At 51.3% G+C, this 13,149-nt stretch overlaps 1 protein-coding gene and 1 long non-coding RNA gene across 7 annotated transcripts in view; one reads left to right on the forward strand and one right to left on the reverse strand.

The window, feature by feature from the left end:
* Window positions 1-2,406, forward strand: part of LOC133343011 (phosphatidylinositol 4-phosphate 3-kinase C2 domain-containing subunit alpha-like) — a 45,580-nt gene extending 43,174 nt beyond the window's left edge. For 4 of the 6 annotated variants that reach the window (XM_061552455.1, XM_061552447.1, XM_061552439.1 and 1 more), the window contains one exon: window positions 701-2,405. In XM_061552455.1, the coding sequence (XP_061408439.1) occupies window positions 701-880 (180 nt within the window). In that variant the 3' untranslated portion in view covers window positions 881-2,405. Of the gene's footprint in view, window positions 1-700 lie in introns of all 6 variants that reach the window. The other 2 variants (XM_061552473.1, XM_061552482.1) reach the window with 1 other exon arrangement.
* On the reverse strand, window positions 2,390-11,824 carry LOC133344043 (uncharacterized). The gene is made up of 3 exons (XR_009755302.1): window positions 11,691-11,824; window positions 10,178-10,307; window positions 2,390-2,441 (listed from the first exon to the last, which is right to left on the reverse strand). It is a non-coding gene; the product is annotated as an uncharacterized LOC133344043 (long non-coding RNA).
* Between the last annotated feature and the right edge of the window lie 1,325 nt (window positions 11,825-13,149).

Here is a 13,149-nt window from a genome sequence, read left to right on the forward strand (position 1 = left end):
ATTTTATTATGTTTCATTTTTATTATTTTATTATTTCCCTTTTACTTGACTTTACCGAAAGAACCAAGAAGAGATGGTACGACCCTGCGCCAAACACTTAACCCCACGTTCAACGAGATGGTACGGCCCTCCACGAACACCCAAACCCACATTCGACGACGTGGTACGATCCTGCGACCAAATGACATGTGGCTGAAACCCAGACTAGCGGCGGTGCCAGCTCGGTGCTCTGACCTCTGACCTCTGACCAACTGTCCGTGTAAAGTCAAAAGTGATTTCCTGCTCAAATAAGCAATGAGGCAGTACTCATTCATTGTTTGCAGCCCTGAGCCAGTGAAGGAAACTCTACGTTCCTATGGCGGGGGCGAGTCTATCCATAGGACAGTCAAGGTGGAGACTTCCCCACAATGCGGTACTCATTTTAACGACACCGGAGGGATGATGGCTTGAGTCAACCACACCTCACAGCCAGGATTTCAACTCGCGACCTTTCCAATTGCGAACCGCTCGCTCTACCGCAGCGCCGCCAGCTGGCCGATTGTGTAACTTCCCAAAGGATAACAGCCAGCATGGGAATCACAGGAGGTTTTATATCTCCGCAGCTCCGTGCTCTCTCCCTCTGTCTCTCCCGCTCACACCTCATCTCCCCCCCCCCGCCACCTCCCCCCCCACTTCGCTCTGCTCCCTCGCGACGGCGCAGTTCCTGTACAGCAGCTACAGCCGGGAGGCGCTGGCGCAGCGAGCGCTGCAGATCAGCGTGTGGAGCGTGGAGGGCAGCAAGCGCTCCGTCTTCCTCGGGGCGGCGAGCCAGCCCTTGGCCGACCTCGACCTGTCTCACGACAACTCGCTCGCGCTCACGCTCGGACCCGTGCTGGACTAGGCGCGCGTGTGCGTCGCACCGACGCGTTATGCTTCGAACTCTCGCGCGCATCCCCGGCGGGAGAGACGCCTCCCGTCCGTGATCTACGGCGAAAAAGAAAACGGAACGAACGAGCGAATGAGCGAACCGGAGCTGCGCTGCCGGATCCGGGAGTGGCCCAGGAACAACCCGGGAATGTTAACACGGGCCCCCACCCACCCTCCCCCCCCCTCTCACCAACAAGACCATGCCCCCTTCCGGTTCCTGTTATAAAATAACGTAATATCTACTCGCAACGCACACGGTATATCGTTGGCTGTCCAAGAGATGAAATCAAATCGGACCCTTCTTGCGTTTCACATCCGCCTTCTTGAGAATGCAGGGCTATGGCTAAGCTCTCGGGCGCTCCGTGTCACGGACGCGGCCTGCGTTAGCTTAGCGGTGGCGGGAGCGCGGGCGGCGTTTTGCGACGTTTGGATTTCCCGGCTGAGTAATTGGCAGGAGCGTTTTCCAGGCTGGCAACACATTCTCTCTCTTCCCTTCATCCCTCTCTCTTCTTCGCTCTGTTCAGTTGTTTTTGTTGGTCCATCTTGCGTCGTGTTACCCACCGTGCCAATGCACCTCCCATATCTACGCATGTTTCTGCGCAACCGCCATCGATGCGTATCTATTGTAGGCTAGTTAGGACGCGTTCAGCGAGCTTCCTATAAACCTAATAGCCCAGTAGTACACTGAAATGCAGGCTCATTTTATATCAGCTCTAGACTTGAACTCTCAGAGTTATGCCTTAGAATGTCGTGATGTCAATATTGTCTAGTAATAGGGTATATCCTAGTAATGGTGTTATAGTCTAGTAATGGGGGTATAGTCTGGTCATGGGTATAGTCTAGTAATGGGGGTATAGTCTGGCGATGGGTATAGTCTAGTAATGGGGGTATAGTCTGGTAATGGGTATAGTCTAGTAATGGGGGTATAGTATGGTGATGGGTATAGTCTAGTATTGGGGGTATAGTCTGGTGATGAGTCAGTGGTCTCGGTGCGGCTGTCGGTGAGTGTTATGGAGGTGGCGTGGCTTGAAAAGGCGTATTGATTCTCGTTCGGGGAGATCCTTTCATGGTGCAGAAGTGAGCCTTGTTTTGATGAACGAGTTGGCAAGAAAAGGTCATCGCCATGACCGTATTTTCATTAACGTCGGAGGCCGTGCGTGCGCCGGGTTGGGTTGCAACGAGACACGGCACTGGGGCGGACGAACGTTTAATGGGGTGTTGGGGCCGGCGGTGGTCCTGTGCCCTCGGAAGTTCGTGCAACAAAAACGTTCAAGCTTTGCTTCCATTCCCCGCCGTGGGGTCCGGACGTACAGACCCAAGTGCGCAACCCCAGAGAGACGTGTGCACGTTTGACGGACACGACGTTGACTTCACACACCCTCGCCCCCCTACGTAGCAACGTAGACTTATCCGGGGGGCAGGTGCTGTTGGTGAGCGCCTGTTGAGGCACGGGACGCCGTACGAGAGGTGGCGGTGTGGCCGCCACCACGCCCGCCCGCCCGCTGATGGTTATTCACCACCGTCGGGTTGCTCACCTGGGGGGGGGGGGGGGCGGAGGGGGGGGGGGGAGTTAAGGCACGGGACCGAATTTCGACGTCGCTCGTCAGCTGGCGTTGGCCGTGGCTTGGGAATCGGAACTCGGGCCGCCGCGTTTCTGTCGCACGGCGGCGCTTTCGGACGACTGCGCTGCACTCCGCTACCGCCGCCGCCGCCACCTCGCGGCACTTTTATTTTCAATAGCGTCATTATTTATTTAAATATTTCACCCGGAAAGGGCCCTCGAGATGGAGCAAAAAAAAGAAACCCCTTGGCAAGGGTGTCCAGGGTGCGGATTGACGCGTGCGCAGCAAGCGCGTGACTACGACTGCAAAGATCCCCCGTATAGCCTCTAGCAGACTGTTGGGGCAAGTGCTGTTAGCGAGCACCTGAACGGAACGGCACACGAGGGGGTGGGTGGCCAGCACCACGCCCGACCGCCTTTGTCTCCCTCGCGCCGATGTTTACACACCGCACCAGGTACTCGTTTTAGGCTGAGTCGACCTAGGGGAGGCCCCGGACCGGTTCGGATAATCGGGACTTCTTCGCCGTTAGCGGGAATCGAACCCCGGGCTGCCGGGTTCGTAGCGAGGTGCGCAAACCACTACACCCGTTGGCAAGGGCGTCCAGGGTGTGGATCGACACGTGTCCAGCGAGCGCGTGATGACGTGCGCACACACAAGCGCACGCGTTTACGTCCACCCACGGAGCCGTACCCACGAGACTGATTGCACGCGGAGCGATGTGAATGAGACGGTGGTGCCGAGACGACGCACAACCGGTTGCTGAATCGCGATGACTCGTTGACAGTTTGTCCACGGGTTCAAAGGTCAAGTGTGACCAGAGCTTAATTTCTCTTGGAATATCATCTTGGGCCCTCAAGTAACCCTAGATTCCCCCCCCCCCCCCCCCATCTGATAGTAGGATCTGGGTGGCGTGGGGAGGATGGTGGGGTGATAGGTGGTGGTGGGGGGCCGGAAAATATTTTCTGGAGTTTATTCCTGCACAGCTCCGGCTGAAATGTATCCCTGGGTGTGACCACACAGCCAGAGCCATCCCTAGGGTACGGCGAATCGGGGTTACCGCCCGGGTCCCACACTTTGGGGGTTTAGTTTGAAAGCGTCGGTGGGGGGGGGGCTCACATGGTGGGATTTGCCCCGGGCCCCCGTACCCCCCCCCCCTATGGACGGCCTTGCGTACAATCATAATGTCTTAAGTGTCTTATTATTGGTTGAGTTAATTGAAGTGTTTCATCGTGAAATTATTTCACAGATATGGGCAGAGTCGAGGCTGCTCACGGTCACCGTACACGTGGTGTCGATCCTGGACGTGTCCGCGTTGTTGCACTCTTCCCCAGCGTACTTCCGGAACCTGGGTGAGACTCCAGGATGGTGCCGGGAGCAGCGCGAACCCAGAAGGGGGTAGGGGGCGGTGGGGATCAGGACTTTTGAGTCAGCAACGAGGAGCATTGTTGAGGTCTTGGTTGATGATGGGGGGGGGGGGGTACGTTGGCAAAACAACGTGTAAACCTCCTTTGGAGTTCGCATATCTGCGTGGGTAGTTCGTGGCAACATGTTCACCACAACAGGGAGCGGGGGATTGGTGTTGGTGATGTCAAGCGGCGCGGCACGTGATGTCAGGCACCCTTACATTTTGATCTCCCTGCTCCCAGGCGTTCCCGGAAAATATCGAGCGAAATAATTAAGCCCTCCCTATATCATGTGTGTGAACGCTCATTAATGAGCTGAGAACAACTTCATGCATAGAGGACTGCAGAGCTTGGGCAATTGTTTGGAGCGCAAACTGCCCACCCGGTTGCCTTACAGTTTTGTGGTTCCTAAGCGTTGTGAGATGCTATTTGCATGAACGACGACACTATATAGAACTACGTTTTTTTTTGCTGTATTATATACACTTTACGCAGGCACAGAACTGAGAAAGGCTACTCAATATTGCCTCTGGGAGCGACGCTGCTGGCTATTGTGACACGTTCGAGGCCGCATCCGATTTCACTGCCAAAATCTGCAACGCATCCCATTGAAACAATCGCCAAAATGTGCCAAACGTCGAGTGAAAGTCGGGTTACAAGACGAATGTACAGGGTATGTAAAATACCCACGCGATGTCTCTTAAGCATTACAGCGACCAAATGTGTATCGTGGGGCAAAAGTGTGCGCGTTTACGGCCTTGTAAAGGCTGCCTGTCTAGTCCAATACTGTTGCAGTGGTTTGCATGAGAACCTGGGGCTGGTTTTCTCATAATGAATCGCACTTCAAGTGACATTTTTCCTTAGATTACGCCGATGTTGATTCCAAACTAGAGAAATGTTACTCAACGTGTTTCGTACATCTGGCCACCGGAGCTCGGCCTTCGCCGAAATGGTCAGCCGAGTGCTCGCAGACACGAGCTGCGTTGGAATGATTTAGCCGAGCTCCGCTAGCGAACTCGGTATGTTAAGTCTGCTTGTATAGATTGAAACTCGTCGGGGTCTGCGCGCAATAGCAACGTAAGGGCTTCGGTTCTTGCGCCATTGTGGGGGGCCCCCAGGCGTAAGCAAGTAAGCAAGAGGGCCTCTGCAAGTCCGTAGGGGTCACAGAGGTGGCAATGTAACGTGTGCCAAAGGGCCCACCGGGCCGAGGATTTGCCACCAGGCCGGGAAATGGTATCTTGTCGCTTGAAATTGATTTGCACACCAAGATCTGGTGGTATTGTGTTGAAGGTTATTGCAATAGAATTGCACTGTTGATAGACCTATGCTGACGGGGGTATAATGGTGGTCTGGTTTTGGTCTACAGTGGAAAAAGGTGGGAACCGCTAACCGTGCCGCGTGTTGACGTTAGCACCCTAGTACATCTCCGCAAGATTTAAACGATTGTGCAAACAAAGCTCGCCCACGGATGGGACTTTGTGGTAGTGGTTGTAAACGGTTTCTTAGCACCAAAAAAAAAAAACCCAAAACGGTTGAGAAGAATTGCTGTTTAAGTGTAGGGGCTCGTGTATGATGAACAGGGTTGTTAGTTTTTTTTGCGTTAGTTTGTTTTACGAGCGGATCGAGTTGTTAATTACGTGCACTATCTCGTTAATGTATTGCTTGAGCACAATCGCCATCCAAGAACGAATTTGTTGGCTGAGCCGAATTACTGAAATCTTTTTTTTTTTAAAGAGTGGCGTTTTTGGGCGGTTGGGGGGGGGGGGCTGTTGTGCTTTCCGTTAGCGATCGAAGCCCCTGGTACTTTGAAGTATCCGGTGGAAAGGCGGCATTTCCCTCCGCTGCGCAGCGAGCTGTCGTCTCCGATCTTTAAAGACCAAACTCACGAGCATTTGATCCTAATCTTTCCCACGTGCGCATGTCGTAAGAGAGAGCGTGCGCGCGAGCGTTTAAATCATTTGAAAAGTTTCAAATGTTTGGAGAGTGATGTTCTCCACGAGCGGTTTTCTGTACTTGCTTTTATCTGAGCTTTTAGAGAAAGGGAAACGTAGATTTACACGGCAATTCGCGGGTGTGCTGGTCTTAAGATAACGAGGAGACGCGCCGATATCGTTGTGCTGCATTTAAACACTTTTACGGACTTCTCTACCGCCTTGCTGATTTATAGGTAAAGCAATCGCCACGGTAAAACTCGACAAACGTAGCAAATGCGTGCCGTAACCCAAAGGAACTTTCCACTACAGCGTCAACACATCCGACTTGTCATGTGTCTGCCCCGACCAATCGACCGCCCACACACAGTGCAGCATTTTGCGCCTTTTTGCGTGCGACGATCGTCTTTTAAACAGACGGTCAACAATCGATTTAACCACAATGGTGTTCTTCATTTCGTGCGTGCGTTCCTTGCCGAAGCGCATTGGAACGTTTGTCCAGGCGTCCACTTGCCCCACCTCGTCACGTGTGTGTGCGTATATATCCGCTTGCACCCCCGTCAACCGGCGAGGTCGCATACGTGACGCTGCGCCGCGATGCGTAATCTCGTCAGCCCGATGGGGCTTTCGAGAGTAACGTTTCCCCACTTCGGTTTGCCTCGTGACGCAGTAAAACCCTCGGATCCCCCTTCAACGGATCTGTTCGGCAACGCATGACCTCGTGAACTAAAACCGCTGGCTCGCCTGGTGTTGAACTGGTTTCACCCTCGCCAGGTCTCATCAGCACGGCGTATCCTGTCAACACAATGCCTCTGGGCAGCCCCAATGCTATGGGAAGTTTGCAACATTGTTGGGGCCACATCCATTTTCATTGTGTAAATGCCTAAGGCGCGTTGGTGAATTGGTAGCAATGATGATGTGTAACGAGATGTGTATATATATTTATACAGCGTCATTTCTGCAAATCTTTAAGCCTCTTTGCGCAAACGTGTATCGTGCACATTTTTCGCCAAACAATTCCCCAAGCTCTGCTGTCCTACGTTGGGATGTTTGGCCAACTCCACGAGCGAGTGTTTATGCACGTGGGGGGAAACCAGTGCAAAGCCACGCGTGTACAGACGGAGATTAATCCGCTTGCTGTACTGCCGTATCCCGGCAAGCCCCAGGGTATGTTTGACCTCAACGCCCGCCGGCAGGATGGGAATTTCACAAATCTGTGCGATCCACGAACCTTCGCTGCCTCCCAACAGTGCGGGATTATACGCGTGCGGCCAACGCAACGTTGGCATTGATCTGCAACGCTACAGCTCGCCGATGAGCGTCTGTGAAGTCAAACACACAAAGTCCAATTGCCTTGAAACAAATGGCCACTTATACAGCGATGATATTCTGGGCCGCCATCGGTCAATGCAAAAAATCTTCTCACAGTTGAACATCCGTGCCTTGCTTGTGTCTGTCGTTTGTCGCGTCGGTGACTTGAGACGATTGTGCTTTAGAAACTAAACGTGTGGCCCCTGTTCGCGGACTCCCCGCTCTGGTTTACAACACAGGTGGCCGCGTGTGGGCACGGCGCATCGTGTTGACGCCACGTTGTGCCGACGTTCCACTCGTCGCCGTCGTTCCCGGTGCCGGACCCCACATCCGGCTACGTCTGCTGTATGTGCGTTGGACTTATTTCGCACCACCGCACGTAGCCATACCCGTGCTAAATCGGAGGTGCGGGGGAAGGACAACAAACGAAACACCAAAAACTATTGTAAAGAAATTAGTTTTCAATCTAGATTTAAAAATGCATAGCGCCAGTGGTTTTCTAATATCGGGGAAAGAAGAGCATTCCAGACGGCCGCAGAAGCGCATCGGAAAGCGCGCGATGCCGTGACCGTCTTTGTTCGATGACCAGCCAAAGAGCCGCTGCGAGCCAAAATCCGCTGCTGTAAAAGGGCAGAGGATGGGACACACACCGGGCTGAAAATGTGCCTCGAATTGAAATAGGACCTGCACAGCGAGGGAACATTTACGAACCATCCACGGCAGCGTCCACTCTCTGACCCCAATACAGCTGCCATCCTGGGGGCGAGAGCAGTTTTAATTTCGCGAACAACGCTTCGTGTTTATCAAAGTGAAATGGGTCGTTTTAGATTTGAAGTTTTCGTGACTGCAAGGATCCGTACTCTTTGGTTCTTTCGGTAAAGTCACGTAGGTGAAAATAAAAAAATTAGAAAAATAGAATAAAAAATATGAAAATAACTAAATTAAATCACGACGTTTCGGAAGCAACACAAGCCTCCGTGAGTCGTTTTATTTTAGTGACCGTGAGTGGATCAAAATAACGAATTGCGCCGATCAATCCGGCTGCCCACCAGAGGCCAGAGCAAGTTGGGATGATTGCTGTCGAGAGGGTTTGGTGACGTTGTTAGGCACAGCAGCGCTCAGCCGGAGAGCATCCCATTGGTAATTGGCGACACGCGGTTCAAGTGTATGTGGAGATTTGATGAGTGCACAGATTACCTGAACTGATAATTGGTTGGGTGGGAAAATACAGTCTGTCCTTTTCACACCAACATTGAATAAGTTATAGTGGAATAAATAGCTTTTTATCCTGTTAGTCAAGTACAGTAAGATCACGAAATGAAATCCACAGACTTGACTAAAATTCCACTGCTTGTCACCGAATTTGACGACTTAAGGGACGGGTCCACTCGAAAGCGATCGGTTGCGTGCAACGGAGTCGTTCGTATTTGGACGTCTCTGCAACCGGTTGCGAGCCAGCGCGCAACCGGTTGCGAGCAGTTGCGCGAGCAGTCGCGCAACCTGTTGCGAGCAATTGCAGCGACGTAGCTCGTGAACGTCACGCGAGTTTTAAGTGAACTGCGATTAGCCGTTAAGATCTCGATTCCGCTGTTGCATTGCCCCCTTTTGTTGCGCAACTCGTCGCTCAGATGTGAACAAAGCAGTCGGTAGGCAAGTGATTTATCAAGAGCGATTTGGTGGAACCCACCCACCCACCCCCCGGCTTTTAGACTTTTATAATTGAAATAAAACCTGTCGGAAATCATTGACACTGGGGGAAGGCAGCCACAAGAACACCACGCCGCGCGCGCCCCGTGATGTCTCACTGCCATCGCCGTGGGACTGAGGGTCTCCTCCACACAGGGCAGGGGCGATGACCGGAGAGAGTCGTGGTGGGGGGGGAGGAGGGGGAAGTGGGTTACCGTGCGGCCCTCTCTGTCCACGAAGCGCGTCGCCAGCCCTCGTTATCCACTCGCTGTCCGAACGCGCACGTGGTGGCATTTTCGTACTCGGAAAAAAAGTGCGTGGCCAGTGCTGGGCTTCCAACTCGATGCATATCATTAATTTCAGACAGTGTTGTTGTACCCCCCTCTAACTATGCACACACTTTTCCAAATTGTTCTTGCTATCGCTATTTATAACGTGATAAAGAGAGAGAGAGAGGGAAAAAAACTATATGTAATTATACGCCGTGCGGTGGATGCCAAAGAGAAATGGTAGACTGTTTTAAATGTCGCTATATATATGGAGAGAGAAGAGGGAGGAGAGATACGATGAGATTTATAATTTTTAAAGTATATTGCGTGGCACCACGTGGGAATTTTTTTTTTTTTACAAATTTACACTTCGAATCGGCAAGGACGGCTTGGAAGAGACGCGCATGTGCGCTCTCTCTCTCCGCCTGCCTGCATCGCGAACATTGCGAAAGCGGTTTGCAGTACAAATAATACAGGCCACGTGGACACACTTGGGACTGCATGCGCTGGACATCTAAGTGTTTTCGCAATGAATCAAATACGAGATCAACGAGTCCGTTTGCGTTGGTGACGAACGAGCACTAACGGTTTATGTTATATCACTATGTGTCATTACTACTGCTTTATAACAACAGAAAACAATATATAAAAAAGGCCAACGTTTCGGGCTGTGGACCTTCACACTGTTGGGCTATCGCCCATCGTGTAAAATGTATTGCCGTATTCTCGGGGTATAAGACGCCCTGCAAAGGACGACGCACTCCAAACTTGGTGTCTGGTGTCATTACATTTAAATGAATCTGGTTTGGCACGCGCGCACACACGCAACACAAACGCACCAACGTTTTGCTGTAAAATACAACGTTAACCAGTTCGTCTTATAATCCAGATAAATACGGTATTATATGTTCTGCTCAAGGGAAATTATCTTAGACGAATATCGCGAGATGTGTGTTTTTTTAACCGTTAAAGTGTATGCGGGTGATGGCTTACAGCAACAATCTGAGTGGTTGCTTGCCAACAGGGGGCTGTGTTTCATCTGTTCTTTATGCATTTCATTTAGATTACAACCCTGAATCATTACCCCCACCGCACGTGTGTTGCAGTACTTCATCTCAGCCGTCACTGTCCTCGGCGCTGTTCCGTGAATGAATTCGGACAGCGCCACACCAACGCACACGAACACCCATCAGCATCAGCGTCGTGAGAGTAGGTTTCGCCAGATGCAAATCACGTGTCCTTGTCAAGAGAAGCAAACAATGGATCATCTATGATTATTTTTTTATTTTTAAAGCTACAGACTGCCAGTACACTCACCCAGCTTAATAACCAGTCTACATTATAGACTGCCAATATACTCACCCAGCTTAATAACCAGGCTACAGTCTACATTATAGACTGCCAGTACACTCCGATTAAGACCCAGGCTAGTTATTTTTTTATTCACTTTTTTTTTCGATCTACGTGGCTTTATCGAAAGAATCAAAGAAAATGGATCATCTCCTGAGATGGCCTGCAGCGACCACAATGGCGTTCCCCAAGCTTTTTGGCAATGCCCAAACATCAGAAGCGGTGGCCCCGCGCGGAATATTGGGAAAAGGCTGCCGTCTTAGGTGGGACGGGAGACGCGATGAAGGAGATCCCCATCCTGCCATACAAAGCTCACCGAGGTGTCTGTATGTATTATTGTTCCAAAGTGACTTGGCCACAGATGTAAAAAAAAAACTCCGAAAACCCGAAATCATCCTTGAATATCGAAAAAGTTCCGAAATGATCCATTCAAAAAATATATTTAAAAATCCATTCTTCTTCTTATTTGTTTTGCGTTGGACACGATGTACTCCCTTCCCTGGTCCCGCCGTCACCTCCAATACCTGCGTCTGTCGCGTGCTATCCCCACGCTCCCAGCTTAGCTCCACTTGGGGGAAAAAAACAACGCGGTGCCTTTGATCCCCAGTCGCAGCCTTTCTCACCTACGTGCGAAAATACCACAGAATACGCACGTGTGCGGCCCGCTCTTTGAAGTGCCGGCCCTTGCATGCTTAGCCCCCCCCCGCGCCACGGCCACGAAAGGTCTTCGTGTGTCCCGTTTGCCTGTGTGTCTCCCGTGTGTGTCCTTGCGTGCCGTGTCTCTCTATCGATCGATCGATCGATTCCCGCTCACGACCACCAATACCAGTGGCGATTATCTGAACCGGTCCTGGGTCTCTCTCCACCCACCCCCTCCTCTCTCTCTCTCCCACCTCGGTTCATTCAGCCTCAAACGAGTGTGTCTGTTGCGATGTGCTCAACATTGCCACGAGGTTGCCCGCTAACGGCACTTGCCACAACAGTCGACGGCTATACGGGACATTTAAATTCATCTTCTTGGTTCTTTCGGTAAAGTCACGTAGAATGGAAATAATAAAATAATAATAAAACATAATAAAATCATTCTCACGACGTTTCGGCCACAACGGACGGCTGCTTGCGTTGTGGCCGACACGTCGTGAGAATTATTGTATTATGTTTTATTCTTATTATTTTATTATTTCCATTATACGGGACATCTTTGTCCGCTTGTGTCCGGCCGGGGCGTGGTGGGCCGGCACAGCAGGGAGTACAGCAGCTGGTGCATCTTACCAGTCATCGCAGTCGGCCAACCCATGGCACCTGGGTCTGTCGGTGAGCCTTCGACAACTTCACGTGACCTCAAAGTGCACCTGGCCTGGCACGGGCGCCGTGGTGACGTCACCGGCACTTAGTGTTGGTGGTCCTGGCCCCCCCCCCCCCTCGTGTGCCAGTGCCGGCTTCCAGAGGCGCTCCTACTCGCTAACAGCACTTGCCCCCTCCCCAACGGTCTGTCAACGGCTATACGGGGGATCTTTGTCTGTGGTGTGTGTGGTGTGGGTATGGTGTGGTTGTGATGTGTGTTGTGTGGTGTGTGACTGCCAGTACACTCACCAAACTTAATAACCAGGCTACAGTCTACATTATAGACTGCCAGTACACTCACCAAACTTAATAACCAGGCTACAGTCTACATTATAGACTGCTAGTACACTCACCCAGCTTAATAACCAGGCTACAGTCTACATTATAGACTGCCAGTACACTCACCAAACTTAATAACCAGGCTACAGTCTACATTATAGACTGCCAGTACACTCACCCAGCTTAATAACCAGGCTACAGTCTACATTATAGACTGCCAGCACACTCACCCAGCTTAATAACCAGGCTACAGTCTACATTATTGACTGTCAGTACACTCACCCAGCTTAATAACCCGGCTACAGTCTACATTATAGACTGCCAGTACACTCACCCAGCTTAATAACCAGGCTACAGTCTACATTATAGACTGCCAGTACACTCACCCAGCCTAATAACCAGGCTACATTCTACATTATAGACTGCCAGTACACTCACCGATTTAGAACCAAGCTACAGTCTACATTAGTGTTTTATTATTATTTCATGTTCATTATAATTTTTCTATCGCAACACAAGCGTCCGTCACCTGATAACGAACCAGAGGAGCGAGCATGGATATCCCTGCGGTCACGAAAGCTTCAAATCAACATCTCCAGCTTCTTGGTTCTTTCGGTAAAGTCACGTAGAATTGAAATAATAAAATAATAAAATAAAGCATAATAAAATAATATAATATTTTTTTATTATTTCAATTCTACGTGACTTTACCGAAAGAACCATGAAGATGAATCCCTGCAGTCACGAAAGCTTTAAATCGAAACATCTCCAGCTGTGCCGTTGCACGAATTGTTCCGCAAGGGGGCAATACACGACCTGCGGATCTCAACCGGAGGGCGCCCGGTCGCGTCGAGAAGCTAAGCAGGCGTCGAGCCTGGCGAGCGCTCGGATGGGCCACCGCCGTTGTCGCGTAGGCTAGCGACGTCACTGTGGTCCAGTTGAGGGTAGTCTCACGAAAGGCATCGTCGTGAGCGCTCCTGTGTGCTGCCGCAACTCATCGCTGCTCTCCCCGATGGCGCTCGTGTTTTTTTTTTTGCTGAGGACGATGCTCTTGAGCCGGTTCCGGACCTCCTCTAGGTCGACTCGGCCTCAAATGAGCACCTTAGTG

This window comes from Lethenteron reissneri, chromosome 2, assembly GCF_015708825.2.
Source record: "Lethenteron reissneri isolate LAM-NWPU_2019-01 chromosome 2, ASM1570882v1, whole genome shotgun sequence".
NCBI lineage: Eukaryota > Metazoa > Chordata > Hyperoartia > Petromyzontiformes > Petromyzontidae > Lethenteron > Lethenteron reissneri.